Genomic DNA, 17,070 nt, shown 5'->3' with positions numbered 1-17,070 from the left:
CAATTACTCTTTCACCTTACCATGTGAATTTGCTCTTTTTTATCTACCTGTAAGAAAAATTTAAGAGTTTTTACAAAATAAATATCAAACAGTTTTCATCTCATTTATTTTAAAGAAGTAAAACATTGTTGAACTGCTGGTCCAAATATATTTATTATTCTTACTTTAACATAGATAGCCAGTTATGGTTAATTAAAAATATGCTTTGTATTGTTACTTTGCATTGTTACCTCAACCAGCCCTTCTCTCCCCCCCCCACTCCTCCAGTAGCCCCACTCTGATCATGTGAGCTACCCCCTCTCCTAACACCTCCCTTTACACACCTGCCCTGCCTCTCTCCTCTGGTGCTAGTCCTCCCCTGTAGGTGTCTGCCCTTCTGCTTCACCATCAGAATCCCCTGGCACCTGCACCTTCCCTTAGCCCTACACCCTCCTGGTGCCTCCCCCTTCCCTGACTGCCCCTGCTCCCTTTGCCCTCTTTTTCCCTGGGGCACACCCCCTCACCACTCTCTGCCCCATTTCCCTCCTGCCCCTCTGTGCCCTCACACATGCCTTGCTCCATCCCCACCTTTCTCATGCCCACCCCTTCTTTCAAGCCTTCTCCTAGCACCTCCTCCTCTCCCCTCTAGCCCCCAATGCCCTTATCCTCTCCTCTCCCAGCATCACCCTGCCCCTCTCCCACTGACACCTCCCCTCCTGCCCTTTTCTTCATTGTCTCCACTTGGCCCCCTGGCATTTGTCTCTCCTCCAAGCTGTCCCACGCTGTCCCTTCCTCTTTCTTCTCCTAACCTGCCCCCTCCCCCTTCCACTTCTTCCCCCTATTTTTCCCACACCCCCACCTTGTGCCTTCCAGTTTGAGTCTGTGATTGGGCCCGGCCCCAACTGCTTCCGTGACCCCAACTGCTTCCGTGACCCCAACTGCTTCCGTGGAGCTGGGCCGTGCGGTTTTAAAATTTAAAGTCCCAGGCCGTGACGTCAAGGCACGTCGGGCATCTCCCCTCTCAGCTGTTGCATGGGCATTTGAACACGCCACGCATGCGCTCCCTCAGAGGTCTTGCGAACCTGACATCTCCCCTCTCAGCTGTTGCGCAGAGGGGGTGCATGAGATGATTGGAGGGAGCGCATGCCGCCATGCAACAGCTGAGAGGGGAGACGCCCGGTTCGCAAGACATCTGAGGGAGCACATGCGCAGCGTCTTTGCCGCACATGCGCTCCCTCAGATGTCTTGCGAACCAGTGGCTCCCTCCGATAGTTTCGCGCACCTCACTTGGGAGACCACTGTTTTAAAATATCAGTGCGGGCACACATAAATACCCCGGCGGGCACTGTGGCACCCACGGGCACCGTGTTGGGGACCCCTGCACTAGAGTATGACAATTTTCTGAAAAGCTGATGAGAACTAGGCAAGTTGCCCTGTGCGTCAGCTGAGAGTCTGGGGTAATATAGAGAGATCTAGAAAAGTTACAGAAAGGCTAAAACAGTGTTTCTGCCTTTTACAAAACTATTTTTGAGATTTTATTCCAATTTGGAAATATTATTTCTGAAATTTTCAGTGGAACAGCAATTCCAATTTTTACTTTCTCTGCTAATGACAATTTATACATTAGAAGGGCAAATTCAGTTGGCTTAAAATGGTTGCTTCAGTACAGTTAGAAAGGGCTGAAAACAAAACACATTTATAAATTCATAATGAGGTAGAAGAGTCACAATAAAATGCCAAAAGAGATATTGAGGCAGGCTCTATATCAGTCAAAACTATCCAGAGTACGTGATATTAAAACACTCTGCATGTCAAATAACCAGTCTTCTAGGTTGGCCCTTTCAGCCTAACCCCAAAGATTGAGCCCAACCCTGAGGCCAGGTCAACACTACAAAGTTTTGGTAGCAGTGCTGTCAGTGGAGAGGTAGTAGAAGGGAAAAATCACACTCCTAACTCAGATAGGAATGTGGCACAGATTATAGCAGCAGGAATCTTTTCTCTGGTATGGCTAATAGTGGTTTCACTGATCTAGTTAAACAGTTCCTGCTGGTGGTACAAGCAGAATCTACACTAAGGATCTTTGGCAGTACAGCTATTCTGAACACTAGTGATTGGTCAAACCTGCAGCATTTTAATGAAACAGCTCAAACTATACCTCTATTGTACAGGGAAAGTGGCAACAACCATAACAAAATGGCAGCTGTCCCCCCTGAGGGTATAATATACAAGACTGGGGCATGAGAGAATCAGCTCTCCCCTCTCTCTTCCAACAGCCTCTTCAGAGCAGGTCTTTCCCCTGCCGATCCAACTGAACATTCCCCAGCTGAAATGAGGGATGTATTGTCAATTGAAAAAGGGCTAAGTAGACCAAGTAACATAATTATCAATAATGTCAAAATTTTGAAAACTTGACTAAAACAATCAGAAATTTCTGAGCACTCTAAGTAAATTGTGTGATGTCCCTATTACAGTTAAAGCTCATCAAATTGAATTTGCAGAGGTATTTCATCAGCTTAAACACGGATTTTTGGGGCATGTTTTATAAGTAGCATTTCTATCAAAATCTAAGATTAATATCACCACATGTAGTGCCAACTACAAGAAAATAACTCACTATAGGGAGTCTGGGAATATATTAAGGCCTCATAGGGTTTTTTGAGTAATTTTCCTTGCTCTTTTTTATAGGATGAGGGAAAGGGGGGGCCTTAAGTAAAATGCTTTTGCAGCACCAAAAACTTTCAAGATTCCAATCATCCATTCATAAGTGATCCTGTTCTTACATTAAGTTTTTCCTTGCATGTATCCTCTGTTCAACTGCAAAGTGATATTATTTATGAAACACTATTTCCAGATATACCGAGAGTCTGTAGTGAATGCATTAATAAATGTTACCTGAAAATATCAGCACATAAGAAAGCACATCTGGAAAGCTGAGCAGGTGGGCAGGGGAAGCCAGACAATATTATAATGGAACATTATGTGACTTTAAATGAGTATAAAGTCTCAGAGGGGTAGCTGTGTTAGGCTTTGTCTACACTGCAAGTTATTGTGGCAGAAAATATGCTAATGAGGGACTAATTAGCATAAGTTGCAATATCATTAGCATATTTTCTGCCATTTCTTTTTGCACAAGGGGTTTTTGCGCAAATAGAAGCACTGTAGCCGCCTCCATTTTGTGCAAAAACCCCAGAAAGGCATAAGGATCTTGCACAAAATGGGGTTTTTGAGCAAAATGGAGGCAGCAGCACTGCTTCTTTTTGTGCAAAAGGCCCTTGCCTTTCCTATGGAGTATTTGCACTAAGCACTCACCACAAAGAAGCACAGCCATTAGCTTGGCTGCTTCCCCTCAAATCCAGTCAGGGTCTCAGACATTTCTTACTACCCCATGTTGGCTACGTCTACACTGGCCCCTTTTCCGGAAGGGGCATGTAAATTTCACCAGTCGTCGTAGGGAAATCCGCGGGGGATTTAAATATCCCCCGCGGCATTTAAATAAAAATGTCCGCCGCTTTTTTCCGGCTTTTAAAAAAGCCGGAAAAGAGCGTCTACACTGGCCCCGATCCTCCGGAAAAAGTGCCCTTTTCCGGAGGGTCTTATTCCTACTTCGAAGTAGGAATAAGACCCTCCGGAAAAGGGCACTTTTTCCGGAGGATCGGGGCCAGTGTAGACGCTCTTTTCCGGCTTTTTTAAAAGCCGGAAAAAAGCGGCGGACATTTTTATTTAAATGCCGCGGGGGATATTTAAATCCCCCGCGGATTTCCCTACGACGACTGGTGAAATTTACATGCCCCTTCCGGAAAAGGGGCCAGTGTAGACGTAGCCTTTATGTTGTCCAAAATAAGTGGACTGTAAAGCTTTACAGGGGAACCCCATCCTCCCTGAATAATTTGGTGCCTTAGGATGCCCAAATTGCAGAGCCTTTTATGACCACAAGGGGTTTGACCACTTCCCACTAGACTCTGTTGAGCTTTGTCCACCTTGGTGATGATCCACTTTTTCTGGCCAGACCCCTGTGTGAATGAATGTCTGACAACACAGATCAGAATTAGCCCTCTCCAAACCCCACACCCCTTTTCTGGTTCTGGGCAGTAACTGCACTGAACTCTTGTGCACATTTCCCAGTCAGAGTTCTCCAATATTTGTCCCACACTGTGGGTGACTGCTAACAGGCCCCTCTCATCATGAGCAGTGGCATGACCAAATCCTCCTCCTTTGCCAATGCAGACTTGCCCCACCACTGGACCCCATTTGACAACCTATAAGGCCATAAGACATGCATAAGACAAACAATCCTGGACCCACAGATCCACACCAATGCATCCATAGATGGCCTGCCACTGTGTGGAACGAAACACTATCACATTATTGGTAACTGAGCACCTGAGGTTGCACATATATTGGATGCTTCCGAATGCCAACACCCAATTGTCAGAATTGCCTGTACCTCTGTACGCAGCTGCTGTAGCCCCTGTCTGTGAATGACTGAGAACCAAATGCCATAGAGCAGCAACAAGCTCACAGCCTTTCTGCAAGATAAATGCAACTCAGTCTCCTTGACTGTTGTTCATAATCCCATTTAGTATTCCTGCTTGCGCCTCTTGGTATACATTACACAGTTCCAAGCTCCCCTTCAACAGTGTCCCTACATAACCCATGAATTAGCTCACTGATCCTGAAAGTACAAAATTGCTTAAGAATGCTTTTTCCGGGCAAGGCTATTTGAATTCCTGAGATGATCTGCCCACCTGACTTCTGGATGGGGCCAGTGGAATACAACCATTCTGCCAGCAACCTTTAAGACTACTGTGTAGATATGCATAGCCACTTAGCCCACTGAGAAGTCTAACAGGAATGAGATGATTCCAAGACTGTTGAGACAGACCAGTAAATAGATTACCTATAATTCCATGCACCTGTAATGGCATGAATTTGTTAAGGCTTGTCCCATAGCACTGCCATCCAAAAGACAAGGGCTCTCCATGCTGACATCCTGTGATTCAGAACATTCTCTGGTTTGGCACCGGTCAGGTCCTGAGGGTGCCGGACTAGAAAGATTCAACCTGTAGTGGAAGTCACTCAGGTTCTTTACCGGCTCTTGTTGCCAGCTTTGGAAACCTGTTATGTAAAAGTGAGGCAGGGCATCTGCTATGCCAGTGTAAACCCAGGAAAGATAATAAAGTAATGGGATACTGCCTTGGAGCCTGAGGACCAAGCCCTAGGCAATAAACCTGCAAGTTAGGTGTAGGCCATTGTGGGAAAGGACCTGCTAATCCTGCTCTCAATTCATTCCTGGGGATTTTTTTTGTTTGTTTAAACCAGAAAGCGCAACCACACCTCTGACCTTTAAGTTTTATATACCAGCACATACTGTACCACACCTGTGACTCAGTATTTTTGTTTGACTGTGTATTTTTATAATCCCCTAGACAGAATTCTAAATCCACAGAAGTGTTGTCTCCCCTCTCCCCTTCATTAAGGCACTTCTAATTGAGCCACTAACTTTTCAAGCTGAACTGGAAATGGAGCTCTTTCCAACCTGTGGGTGACACCTGATTTACCCAAATGCTTTTTCCTTACTGTTGTGGCCTCTTCCCACCCCTGCTCTGCTCTGCCCTGCCACCATTCCATCCCTTCCCCAAGACCCCTTTCCCCTACTTGATGCAACCCAAAGGATTAGTAGCAGGAGGGAAGGGCTGACACTGGAAGGGGAGCTTACCCCCATTCACTGGTGGCAGAAGCGGAGCAACACAAGCCCAAGTCTGCTCTGCTACTCTGGCTCCTAGCTGCACTGCTCTGGTTTCTGTTGCTGGTGAATGCAGGGGCACCCAGCAACCTGCACCAGGCTGCCAGCTTGGGGGATTGGGCAGAACCATTGCCTGTGCTCAGGCAGCAGGAAGTGGAATGATGCAGCTATGGAAGCAAAGCAGGAGGAGGCCATGTCAGTTTGCTTCCTGCAGTCACTGATAAATGTGGGAGTGGAGGTTAACCCCTACTGCTACTGCCAGGTTCTCTCTGGTGCCTGCCCCTTAAAGGGCCTAGGAATATTAGCAAGTAGTCGACAGGAATATTGACTACTCTGTTCCCCTTCACCCCTTGCCGCCTCTATGAGAGGCAGTTAAAACAGGAGTCAAAGAGGCATCAGGGGGGCAGGCAGCACTAAGAGGCAACAGCTCCTGTCCATGGCCAACCCTGGCTATGGTGACCAGAAACTGCTCTGATTATCAGCCCACAGCAACCCGGTTGTGGTGGACAAGTCTGGGTCCGGGTCTGGGACACTGAGCCTCTGCATTTTAAATGTAGTAAGAACCCAGCAGCTCTTACTATATTTAAAATATACAGCTGCAGCACGGGTAGCTTCTGGATCCAGCATGAGCCAGGACTGCTCAGTCCCAGCTTGAGCTGGCTCCTGGGGCTACTCTCTGCAGCGCAGTCCTTAACAATTGGGCAGTTTAGTCAATACAATTTATATCAACTACAAATTAGCCAGATAACCACAATTAAACCTTCTGAATAGGAGCCCCCAAAATGTGGTCCAGGTGACTGGCAAACTGAGCTCTGCTCGCTGGCCCCTTACCTTCCACCTTTGGAGGGTATGTGACCCTTCATGCCCTCACACTTTGTCCTGACAGGTTGCCTAACCAGCTATATCCTACTTCATGGTGTAGTGCTACTGTGCAGTACCTGCTTTACCCTACCCCAGCTAGGGGAAGGGGGATGACTTTTGCTTTTATGTAGAGCCACATGGCTGAGATGTGCTGTGTTGCCTCCTGCTTCAGCTTGCTGCATGTGAAAGGTAGGCTTCAGGTACAGGTTTCCCTCTTTTACACTCAGCATTCCTAGGGCATGAAGCAGTGACCACTTTCATCTCTCCCACCATAAAGCACTGTTCCTTTCATTGACCCAGCCAGCCAGCCGCTCTTCCTCTTAAGGGTGCAGAGTGGTCATTTCAACCAGCCACACAATAACTACACCTCATTTTAATGGTCAAAAGCTCATGCCTAAGTAATTTCTTCCCTGGCAAAAGAACTGAAGTTCAACATCTTCATCTACCACTTGAGACTTCACAGAGCAAAAATTACATGGTGGACTGTATAGCATCACCCTGTGTTATAGACTGTGACCCTCTGATTTTTGGTAATTTGTAATAGTGTTGTTTCAATTTAAAGTATCTGGATTCAGACAAAGCAGTTGAGTACATAGGTGTCATGGTCAAAATTAGCTAGCTATTTTATACTACCATGTGTGAACTACAGAACGATACTTTTTATCTTCAGTTTAAACAATGGGAATAAGCAGTTCATTTCTGCTAAGAAGATTTCATGATTTGCAAAAACCAATTGTATGAGATTTTCCAGTAAAAACCTAAGATTTAAAACTTACTGTTGATGATCTACAGCGAGAAAGAAAAACAAAGCTTTGTTAAACACTTTTATTTTATGCTGATCACAAACATTACATTTTTCTAAATTCAGCAGTTGCTATGCTAGACAGACCCAAATCTTTTTATTTTATATTACAACATACAGTAACTTGTTTTAAATGTTCTCAAATTATTCATTTTAATCAGTAAAAACCTATTAAATGAATGAAATAATGCACACTGACTGAATGGACAAATAAGATCTGGTGAAGCAATACTAGAGTTTATACACCACAGCATACAAATCAAGAAACAAGATTGGCACATATAGGTACAGAGATGCTATTTGGTTTACCTACAAAAATAAGTATTTCACTGACCATAAGTTTGAGTGATTACATTTTACAGTATATTATATAACAGTGAGCGTGTCACTATGGTTCAGGATCCGTCAACTTTTCTAAATTACAACCAGCTAATTTTAAACGTGTTGAGATTTTGGTTGTATACAATTTACTTGGTACTGAAGCCCATCACACAAATAAAATATTACATTAACAACTCTTCTCTTTCCTCCACCCCAACATTAAATTTAAATCATACTAGCTATTTTAAATGTGTTCAGAGGAAAATTCAAGAAATTTTGACTATGACATCCTCACTTCATTCTTAAGTTGGCCAGTCTGACCAAAAATATTTAAGATCAACAAAGCAACAAAGATAGAGGTAATTTTAAAATCTAAATGTTCTTGTTTCTATGGACAAAACTAGCCCATAAAATATATTATTGTACCTACTTTAGTCTTAAAAATATGTTTGTCACTAGAACTCCATTCAGTTAATGAGTGCAGAAGTAGCATTTTAAACCTATCTATTCTCAAAATTCATAATTAGCATATATGTATATATCTGTGTACATTTGTGATTTTCTTTTTAAATATTTTAATATTAAGTTAAAAATAAGCTAGCAATGAGACATTGGTACAGTGTTCATGCCAACAGTGCAATTCACAATTATTTTAAAAGTTAGCCATGACAGAATGGAAAGTTTTGAAGCATCATTTCTCCCAGATATTCCTTACATTTAGAGATTGTTCTAAATAGATTGAAATCAATATAATCCCAATAATAATCACAACTCTTCAAACACCTTTCCAATTTGAAGATAGTTTTACAGAGCAACCTATAAAGAATTTCTAGACTATGAATTCCATTCAACTGAACTCTATGTAGAGAAAACATGACAGTGCTTCATGTACCCAAACGAACACATGCCACAAACAACATAGCGGTTAAATATAAACGTGAATATGATCAGGTGATCTGCAAAGTAGTTCAACTGTAATCAATGTGAAGTACAGGTTGAATCTCCTAAATCCAAGACGCTCTGGCGCCCAAGAGTGCAAGCCAGTGAGGAGTCCAGCAGTAAGAAAGCTCCACCATTGGAACTGGTGAGCCCCAGCTGGGCATGGCACAGCAGGGCAGCTGTGGAGCCCTGGGAAGCCCTGGATGGGTGGGACAGAAATGGGGCAGCTGTGGCTGGGGAACTCTGTTTCCGGAGAGCCCCAGCCAGCTGGCAGAAGCAGGCCAGAACCAAGCCTCAAGCCTGTAGCAACAGAACTGGAGCAGAGCCAGGAGGTGGGAAGGGCAGTGTCCTGGGAAGCCGGTAGCAGGGGACCTCTCTGATCTTGTAAATTCACTCATTCGGGACTGGTCAGGTCACAAGGGTGCTGGATCAGGGACATACCACATTTTCAATTTGTTGAATGTAAATATATGAATGGCAAAAATAATAGGTAGGACAGGTTTCTATTTTTAATCTCTATTGTCAGCCCATTTCTTCCACAATGCAGTGCTGCACTTCCTTCTGTGATGCTGAGGATATTACTGGTCAATCTAGCTGTTGCCTATTCATTACTTTCGGGACCAGCAGAAAATTCAAATTGATACATTTCCCACCTCACACACCTACTGTAATTTTTTTAAAAGACTGGGTTGAGCTCAGTTAAAGGCATGCTCTTATGAAAGTAACATTTAAGGGAAGAAAGCAAAAGGCAGGTGTCTTATTGAGCTCCAAAGTCTTCAGATGTGGTGCTAGACTGCCTCTTTTCTGCAACTGGGTTGAAACAATGACCCTACTGAAGTCAAAGAGTTTTTCAATTGTCTTTGATAAAACCAGAATTTCAAACCCAATGAAGAAAGTTCATTAAATCAGCATCTAATCCAGTGGTCTCCTGGATCATTTGACCTCACCTGATTTATGCACAGGGTATTGATGATAAAGTGTTTCTTCTGATTTCCTATGAGACGAACACATTTGTTGACAGATGTATGTTATTTTAAACCAAACTATATTAACAAAATAAAGTTTGACCATACGGTTCACAACTCAAAAAGTCACTTATGAATGATCTCACTCAGGATATATTCATGTCATTGTTTAGAATTAGTTTTCAAATTTCATTTAAAGTTTCTGAAGATATTAAATGCATCTTCATAAGATTAATTTACTATATTATCTGTAAAGAGTGAGAACTTTTATTTTAATGGACCATTCATTTGAACATGGAAGAAAATAAGTTGTTAGGAAAAGCCACACAGTTCAGCATAGAGGGACAAAAACCGTAATGACAGCGTAGGCTATGAAATGCACAACCATAAATACACACTACTACCTACAGTCCAATCTATTCTCCCCCCATGATGAGTATGCGCCGCATCTACTGACAAAGTATGAAAAAGTTTCAACTCAGATTTCTGGAACCATTTGGCATTCATATTCTAGATTTGGAATTAGACAATTCAGACTTCTAACACCTAATTTAATATGTTTATAAATCAAAAGCTATTTTAAATGCACTTGTGTACATTCTGTAAGGTGTTGCTTTAGAAGTTTTTCTATATCCAATTTATATATATTAATACTCATGGCCTTTTCAGAAGCTAAAGAGCACCCATATTCCTCTTCAGTGAATGGATGATACAGATATTAAGCACCATTGAAATATCAGGCCACAGTTGTTTAAGTGACTGTGCAAAACATTTTTTCCTACAGTATGAGCAAGCTGTTCATTTGTACCTGTAAGTACATAGCAAATTTTACCAAGTATCAAAGCCAACATTTACAGGTCATAAAGAACCTCAAGGATAACTGCAATTGACCAGGCTTGTGATTCACAGCTGAATGAACAATATTGCCCATTTTCATTGGTCAGCTCTGGAAGCCCCTTCCAGGAAGACCTGGAAAACAGAAGAGAGAAAAAAATCCCATCATAAAACATTAAATTAAAATATTTCTCTTCTAAAATATTTTAGAAGTATAATCATAGAAGTATAAGTCTATTGAGCCAAAAGTACAAAAAATACCAAACACAATGAAAATACTACAAAAGTACTGAAGTAGTGAAATAAAGAGAGAGTATTAACATGAAAAGATAAATGGTGATACTAAAACACGTGCAGGTTGCAGGAACTTCCTGAGACTCCATTGGGAGAAGCCTTCTATAATCTGAGAAATACAGGTATCTTTGCAGTGCAATTTTTTTATTGCTTTAAAAAAGTAATACTGAAATAATGCAATCACCATGATTTTGTGAATGCACATAAAGTTCTTTTTGGTCTGACTGGTTCTTTATCCATGCTATTTATTAAAGTATTGCAAGCTGTTATAAGATTTCCAAATTAAATGGTATGTCTAGTTGTTTTAAATAAACTTCAGAGAGCTAGTAGATAGCAATGAGTCTGGTGCCACTTCAAACACTAACAATACTATCAATACAAGGCCCCTTTGATATTGACCGTAACTTAGATCAGGCTTTCTTTTACCAACCCTTAGAATTCACATTGATTCACTGAATCGTCTCACTCTGCCTTGCTGGACACGCACAGAAGGTACCAAAGAGTGACATCATAGACCTGAAAGTCTACTAGCAAAATTCCAGATCTCTTACTATTAGGTGCTGGTTCTTTTGGCCTTTCATATGCACTGGGCAAAGCTGCAAATTATGACGAATTAACTATTCCTACAAATTCCTAATATTAGGCACTATTCCTAGGCAAACTATGCCATAGTGATGCTATGAAAAAAATCTTGCCATGCCTCAGCTAACTTGGTCCCAATGTGAAAAACTGCTTCCTTCTCCCGAACAGGCAATTTGTCAGACTCACAACATCCCCAAACAAAGTTCTCATACTACGTAACTAGTTACAAGAAAGAAAGAATGTGTTCAAATAAAATGGAGCAAGAGGCTTGAGAAACCCCAGACAAGGGCTGAAATTGATCATAGTGGGGAGGAAGGTGTGAGTTGGCTTCCACCTTTCTTTGGCTTGGCACACATGAGAAAGAAGAACACTCCCCGCCCTGTTTTATTCTAAAGCTGTCCAGCATGTTGCAAGTCCAATCAAGTCTCCCATCCATTAAACTAGTGGGGTGGCATTTTGAAGGATCTCTGTTTATCTAGAAATGCTTTGGGAGGAGTGAAAATGGGAAATATTCAGAATTGTAGTAGAGAAGAACAAGTATAGAGAGTAGGGATGTTAGTGGCTAGCTGGATAACTGATAAGTAATTGCTGATCGGTTGAACAGTTAACGGTCCTTGTCCTGTGCTCTGCATTTAACAACTTGGACAGGCAGACTGGCTCAGTCCCAGCCTGCTAGTCCAAGTTGTAAATAAAGAGCTTGAAGGGGAGTCTGCCCCTGCTCAGTGGGATGCTGGAGCAGCCTTTGTCCACAGGGAGCTCACTCCCCCACCCCTGGAGAGGAGATGCTGCTGCCTCTAACACAGAGGCAGCAGTGCGGTGTGGCAAGGGACTCCCCAGGAGTGGGGCCGGGGAGCGCATTGGCTGTCAGCCCTGCCCCTAGGAATCACCGTGAAACTGCTAAAAAAAAATGTTGCTGTTAGACAATTAGTAAAATTAAATGATTTCTAACATCTCTAGTATAGAAAATATTGTAGGAAGAACAGAGGAAGACTAAAAGTGGAGAATAGAACAAAAGGCAAGGGGGGGTTAGATAAGGCTATGTTTACTGTAGGGCAGGTGTTCACAAACTTTTTGACACAGGGACCAGTAAATCCATTCACGAACTTTTGGAAGACCAGTAACATTCATTTGCATATTCATTAATATTCAGATAAGTTGTTTCTGGTCCTCCCAAAGCCCCCAGTGCCAGCGTTAGCAAAGCTTTTGATACAGTCACCCACAATATTCTTGCCAGCAAGTTAAGGGAATATGGATTGGATACATTTACTGTAAGATGGATAGAAAGCTGGTTAGATCAGGGTTTCCCAAACTTTTTACTTTAGTTAGAACGCATTTTTTTTTCCAGTACTGTTTTTTGCAGCCCAAAAATATAAACACATTAAAAAAAAAAAAAATGTTCAGCGTTTCACCCAGCTACATCCTCCACCCAGTCTGGGCCAGGACTTGGGGGACCCAGCGCCGCATGGGCACTCCAGGAGGTAGGAGCAGATTGGGGGTAGGGTATCTGGCTAGGAGGGAGAGTGCAAGGAAGGGGAGGGTTTCCAGGTGTCTGTTTTGTACCGGACAGTCTGGTATTTGAGAGTTTTGTCTGGGAAAAACTGAGAAATTACCAGACATATAAAATGTCTGGTATTTTCTAATTCGGTATATTTTATTATAATTAGGTGTATCAGTTCTTAGCTGCAAACTGCCTGGTGGTAGATTTGCTCATGCTACATGAGTGTGTCTACCAACCAGGCAGTTAGCAACTACGAGGGAGGGTATGGAGGGGGGAGGGAGAGAGAGCAAAATGGAATCCCTGGGCCGGACTCACTCATGTGCCTGGGTCAGTCCCGCTCCCCCCCACCTTCTCCTCCCGATCTCCCCAGTCCAGCTGCCCCCATCCAACCCTGCTTCCAGCTGCTGGTTCCCCCCTGCCCTCCACCAATCTCCCCATGTCAGCCCTGCTCTCCCTTTCAAGTAGGAATAAGGGATCCTCCGGAAAAGGGCTTATTTTCCGGAGAATCGCGTCTAGATTGGCGCTTTTCTCCGGCAAAAACCCCGAGCCGGAAAAAAGCGTCAGCCATGTAAATGCAAATGCCGCGGGGGATATTTAAATCCCCCGCGGATTTGCAATTCCGAAGTGTCTCATTAGCATCCCTTTTCCGGAAAGGGATGCCAAGGTAGACACAGTCATAGCGTAGACATAACCTTTATGTTTTACCTGTTATTCACTCCCCAACAGCTTTTGTTGTGTGACTGAAAACTGCTAAAGATCTATTTTTAAAAGTACACATGCATGTTTTCCTCTGCACCACATTTTTTAATAAACGGTCTAGCAATTTTTAGACCTCAAATTCTATTGTTTTCTCTTCATGTTTTCCATCTATTCTTCTCCATGACGGGTTTTAAAATTGCTCACTCACTTTGTTTTACTTCTGGAATATTTAATACCTGCCCTTTTACAATCACTGCCCTTCCCCCCAAAAGCATAGCAAAGTTTTGCCCATTTTGAAGGCTGATGCAGGACTTAAATGGCATTCTGCATAGAAGTGACTTATGCTCAGAAGACACTAAATCAGTGTTGCTTATTTGTAGTTCTTAAATGCTCAAAACAGATTGAACAAAGCTTGTGTGTGCTTATCATTTATATGCAACAGGATATTGGACTATACTAATTTGGTTTAATGTTTTTAACTGTATGATGACCTACCTCTCAAGATGAACATAATGGCGAGAGAGAACATTCTTAATCAAAAATACAGTCTTTGCATACGTCTCTGGACCAATTAACTTGGAAAAGTACAACTTTGCCCGAAGGAAATATCCAATAGGCCAGAGCCATTCCTAAACAAAAAGAAATGAGATAGTAGGATAGCTGTCTGTCAATTTGAGATTTAATGTAATGTTTTAATTTAATGTAAAATTCAGGAATTGTAGAGCTTACAGGTCCTTGGTGGTAATTAAAACCTTTAGCAACATTGTAGTTTTCATTATCCAGAGCATTATCATAAACTCCACAGTAAACCATATCACTGTAAGAAAGTAAAAGAAATGCATTCCATGAATTCTATTTGAGAAATAACTTGCAGTAATATGATGAACAGACTACCTATGTGAATTCAAGGGAGACAGTAAGGAAGAAAGTGACCATTATATCTTGGTCTTTATTCTATAGTTATCTTAACATTCTTCATTGGTTAGTTTATACAAGACCTACTGCACTCATACTTTGGACTACAGAACTACAAGTACAGAACTCTGTGTTCAGTCCATAACTACAGTATTTTGGTCACAATTTTGTTATAACTTTTGCTTAAAATTTTACGGGCTGCCATTTTTCTAATACTGCATAGTCAGTTTTATTAAATATTTCCGAAAATTAAATTACCAACTTCTAACGAGAGTAACAGTGAATAAAATGGTGCTGTTGTAAATAACTAAGTGTATCTCAACTGCCTTTAGAACAGCTAAATCATGACTAAAATAAAGTTCCGTGTTGTACTTAGTGCATTTATTGATGTTTTCTTAATGAATTAAACAGATATTTAAATAAACTTCTTACTGTTAATTTGGTTCTATGAATACAACTATGCATACGGCACAAACTCTAATATGCTTACTCTGGATCCAATGTTTTCATGCCCAGTGGGCCAAGCAGCTTTTCTTCCGCTACCTCAAGAGCTTTCCAAGCTCTCTCAGGACTAAATATCTCAGGGGCCTGGCAGAACAACAAAGATTTTATTAGTGAACTCTGGATTTAAAAATTAGTATTGTTTTATGAAATCAACCAACTGCATAGTGTATTTCAAAGATTTCTATTACTTTTCAATATGCTTCCAGAGAAAGCTACAACCATTTATAATGGATACAAAATGTATCAGGGAGCCTCACAAATTCCATAAAGATATTGAACTTTTGTTCTTAAAGTGATTGTTACTTTCTATATGGAAGATGGGTTTGCAGGGCGCTAACTTTTTAAAAATATTTATCCTAAGTGACACCTGCCTGCTAACCAATGCAAGTAATTTGAAAGCAGTTCTGGATGGGCTGATGCTGAAACAAAAAGCCACTATACATTATCCATTAAAGATACAAATTTATTCTGAACAATCAATACTTCCTGGTATATCCCATGCAAATGATCACTTTCATGAAAATTTAGTTCAATTAAAATAAAAAAAGGATTAAAGAGACCTGTTACATTAAACATGTTTTTCTACTTACCACAACCATTGCTATTGTAAAATTTGGCCTGAGCTGGTAGTCACACCAAGGATTTGAAGCTCCATAGCTGTCCTTGTATATACCACGCTTGTGAACCAGATTTGGATGTTTTTCATTAGGATCTTCTGGGTTCTCAGAGACAAAGAACAGCTTTTCAAAGTGCCCCTGAATCTTCCTGTTCCATTCATCATATGTAATGGTTTCCTTTTTTCCTGAAAAATGTTAATATGCCGTTTTTTTCCTTGAATATATCTACTACTCTTAGTTTTGTAAATATTATTGCCTCTTGCATACTTGAAGTCTTAAGAGACTTCTAGTGCTGCTGAAACAAAGAATAGCCATTATAACATGTAGATTAGTATTAAAAGTGCAAACTGAAGGTTATGCCCATGTTCCCAAAAATGCTTTCAGGGAGATGCTGGTTATTTGCATTTGTAATGCTAGTCTCTCTGACCAACTCGTCAAAATTTCAAACATTTTTAAGATTTCTCTAATGTTGCCCTTTATGCTTTGGAGGAGCTCCCTGTAATCATCTGTAAAGCCACTTCACTATATTCTACATCAAATATATTTTCTTCATCCTTCTGCAGTCTTAGGAACATAGAGCATCCACCAGTTTCTGCTATTTAATTTGGTCTTCACTGGCCTATTCAAGCTTCTGAGTTCATGCTAATGTACTTTGGCTTCTTCCGTCATTATTCCATGTTATGGTTGTCCAGGTTGCCTTTTCTTTTTTCCAGATAGTGTCCGTATTATGACTTGACATGGAAGTTGTGTTGATGGCATCCTTATGGTGCTCGCTAAATATGCCCACCATATTTGATATTTTACATTTAATTGGTTCTCTTTAATTTCTCATGCTGCAAAAAACTCTTCACTGAGCTCTGAAAATATTCCAAAGTAAATGTCTGCAAACAAAGTTGATGTTATCAATTTCTATTATACATTTCCATGACTCTTCTCCATAAAGAATGAGAGACATGAAGCCAGTGTTAAAAATAGATACTTGTGTATTAGTGGTAAATCATACCACTTTTCCAGATTCTCAAAGTTATCTGCTGCTCTTAATATTCAGTCCTTGATATCTAGCATGGTGCCACCATCACTGAACATCTTACTACCTAGACATGTAAAGTGATTTAGTGCTACCCTCTCTACTTTGGTTGCTTTTGGAACATGGGTAGCCATTTATTTTGTGTTTCCTTGTTGCTGAACAAGCCAAATTACAGCAAAAAGTATCTGCCAAAAGATAGACCTCCGACTAGTTCAATACATTGCTTAAAGAAAGGATGACAACATTAGCAAAAATAAGGTCATCCAATTGTCTATAAAATTCTGAAATTGCCTTTTCTGGCTACTTGATGATTGCTGCCTTATGCTTTGTTGGTGGTGCTGGTCCATTAACAGCAAGTCAGATTTTTACACACTCACAGTGAGCCATACTACTTGTTTGGCAAGTAGCGGCGTGGTTCTGGGGACCAGAATCTCAACCCGTTTGAATGGTGCCATGTGAGCGGCTCAGGCACTCCTGGCACCAGGGCTCC

General features: G+C 41.5%; 2 protein-coding genes across 5 annotated transcripts in view; both read right to left on the bottom strand.

The window, feature by feature from the left end:
- The window catches only part of LOC102446348 (putative ferric-chelate reductase 1), a 49,828-nt gene extending 49,786 nt beyond the window's left edge, over window positions 1-42 (bottom strand). The window contains exon 1 of the mRNA XM_075936604.1: window positions 21-42. Within this exon, the coding sequence (XP_075792719.1) occupies window positions 21-23 (3 nt within the window). The 5' untranslated portion in view covers window positions 24-42. The remainder of the gene's footprint in view (window positions 1-20) is intronic.
- Window positions 43-7,394: 7,352 nt separating this feature from the next.
- Window positions 7,395-17,070, bottom strand: part of AGL (amylo-alpha-1,6-glucosidase and 4-alpha-glucanotransferase) — a 68,286-nt gene continuing 58,610 nt past the window's right edge. For 3 of the 4 annotated variants that reach the window (XM_014571907.3, XM_075936601.1, XM_025182967.2), the window contains exons 30-34: window positions 15,527-15,738; window positions 14,923-15,020; window positions 14,247-14,334; window positions 14,013-14,146; window positions 7,395-10,579 (exon numbers count right to left, since the gene is read on the bottom strand). In XM_014571907.3, the coding sequence (XP_014427393.2) occupies window positions 10,462-10,579; window positions 14,013-14,146; window positions 14,247-14,334; window positions 14,923-15,020; window positions 15,527-15,738 (650 nt within the window). In that variant the 3' untranslated portion in view covers window positions 7,395-10,461. The remainder of the gene's footprint in view (window positions 10,580-14,012; window positions 14,147-14,246; window positions 14,335-14,922; window positions 15,021-15,526; window positions 15,739-17,070) is intronic. The other variant, XM_075936602.1, reaches the window with a different exon arrangement.

This window comes from Pelodiscus sinensis, chromosome 9 (assembly GCF_049634645.1).
Source record: "Pelodiscus sinensis isolate JC-2024 chromosome 9, ASM4963464v1, whole genome shotgun sequence".
NCBI lineage: Eukaryota > Metazoa > Chordata > Testudines > Trionychidae > Pelodiscus > Pelodiscus sinensis.
The sequence above is the reverse complement of the archived record's forward strand: the minus strand, read 5'-3'. Positions and strand labels throughout refer to the sequence as shown.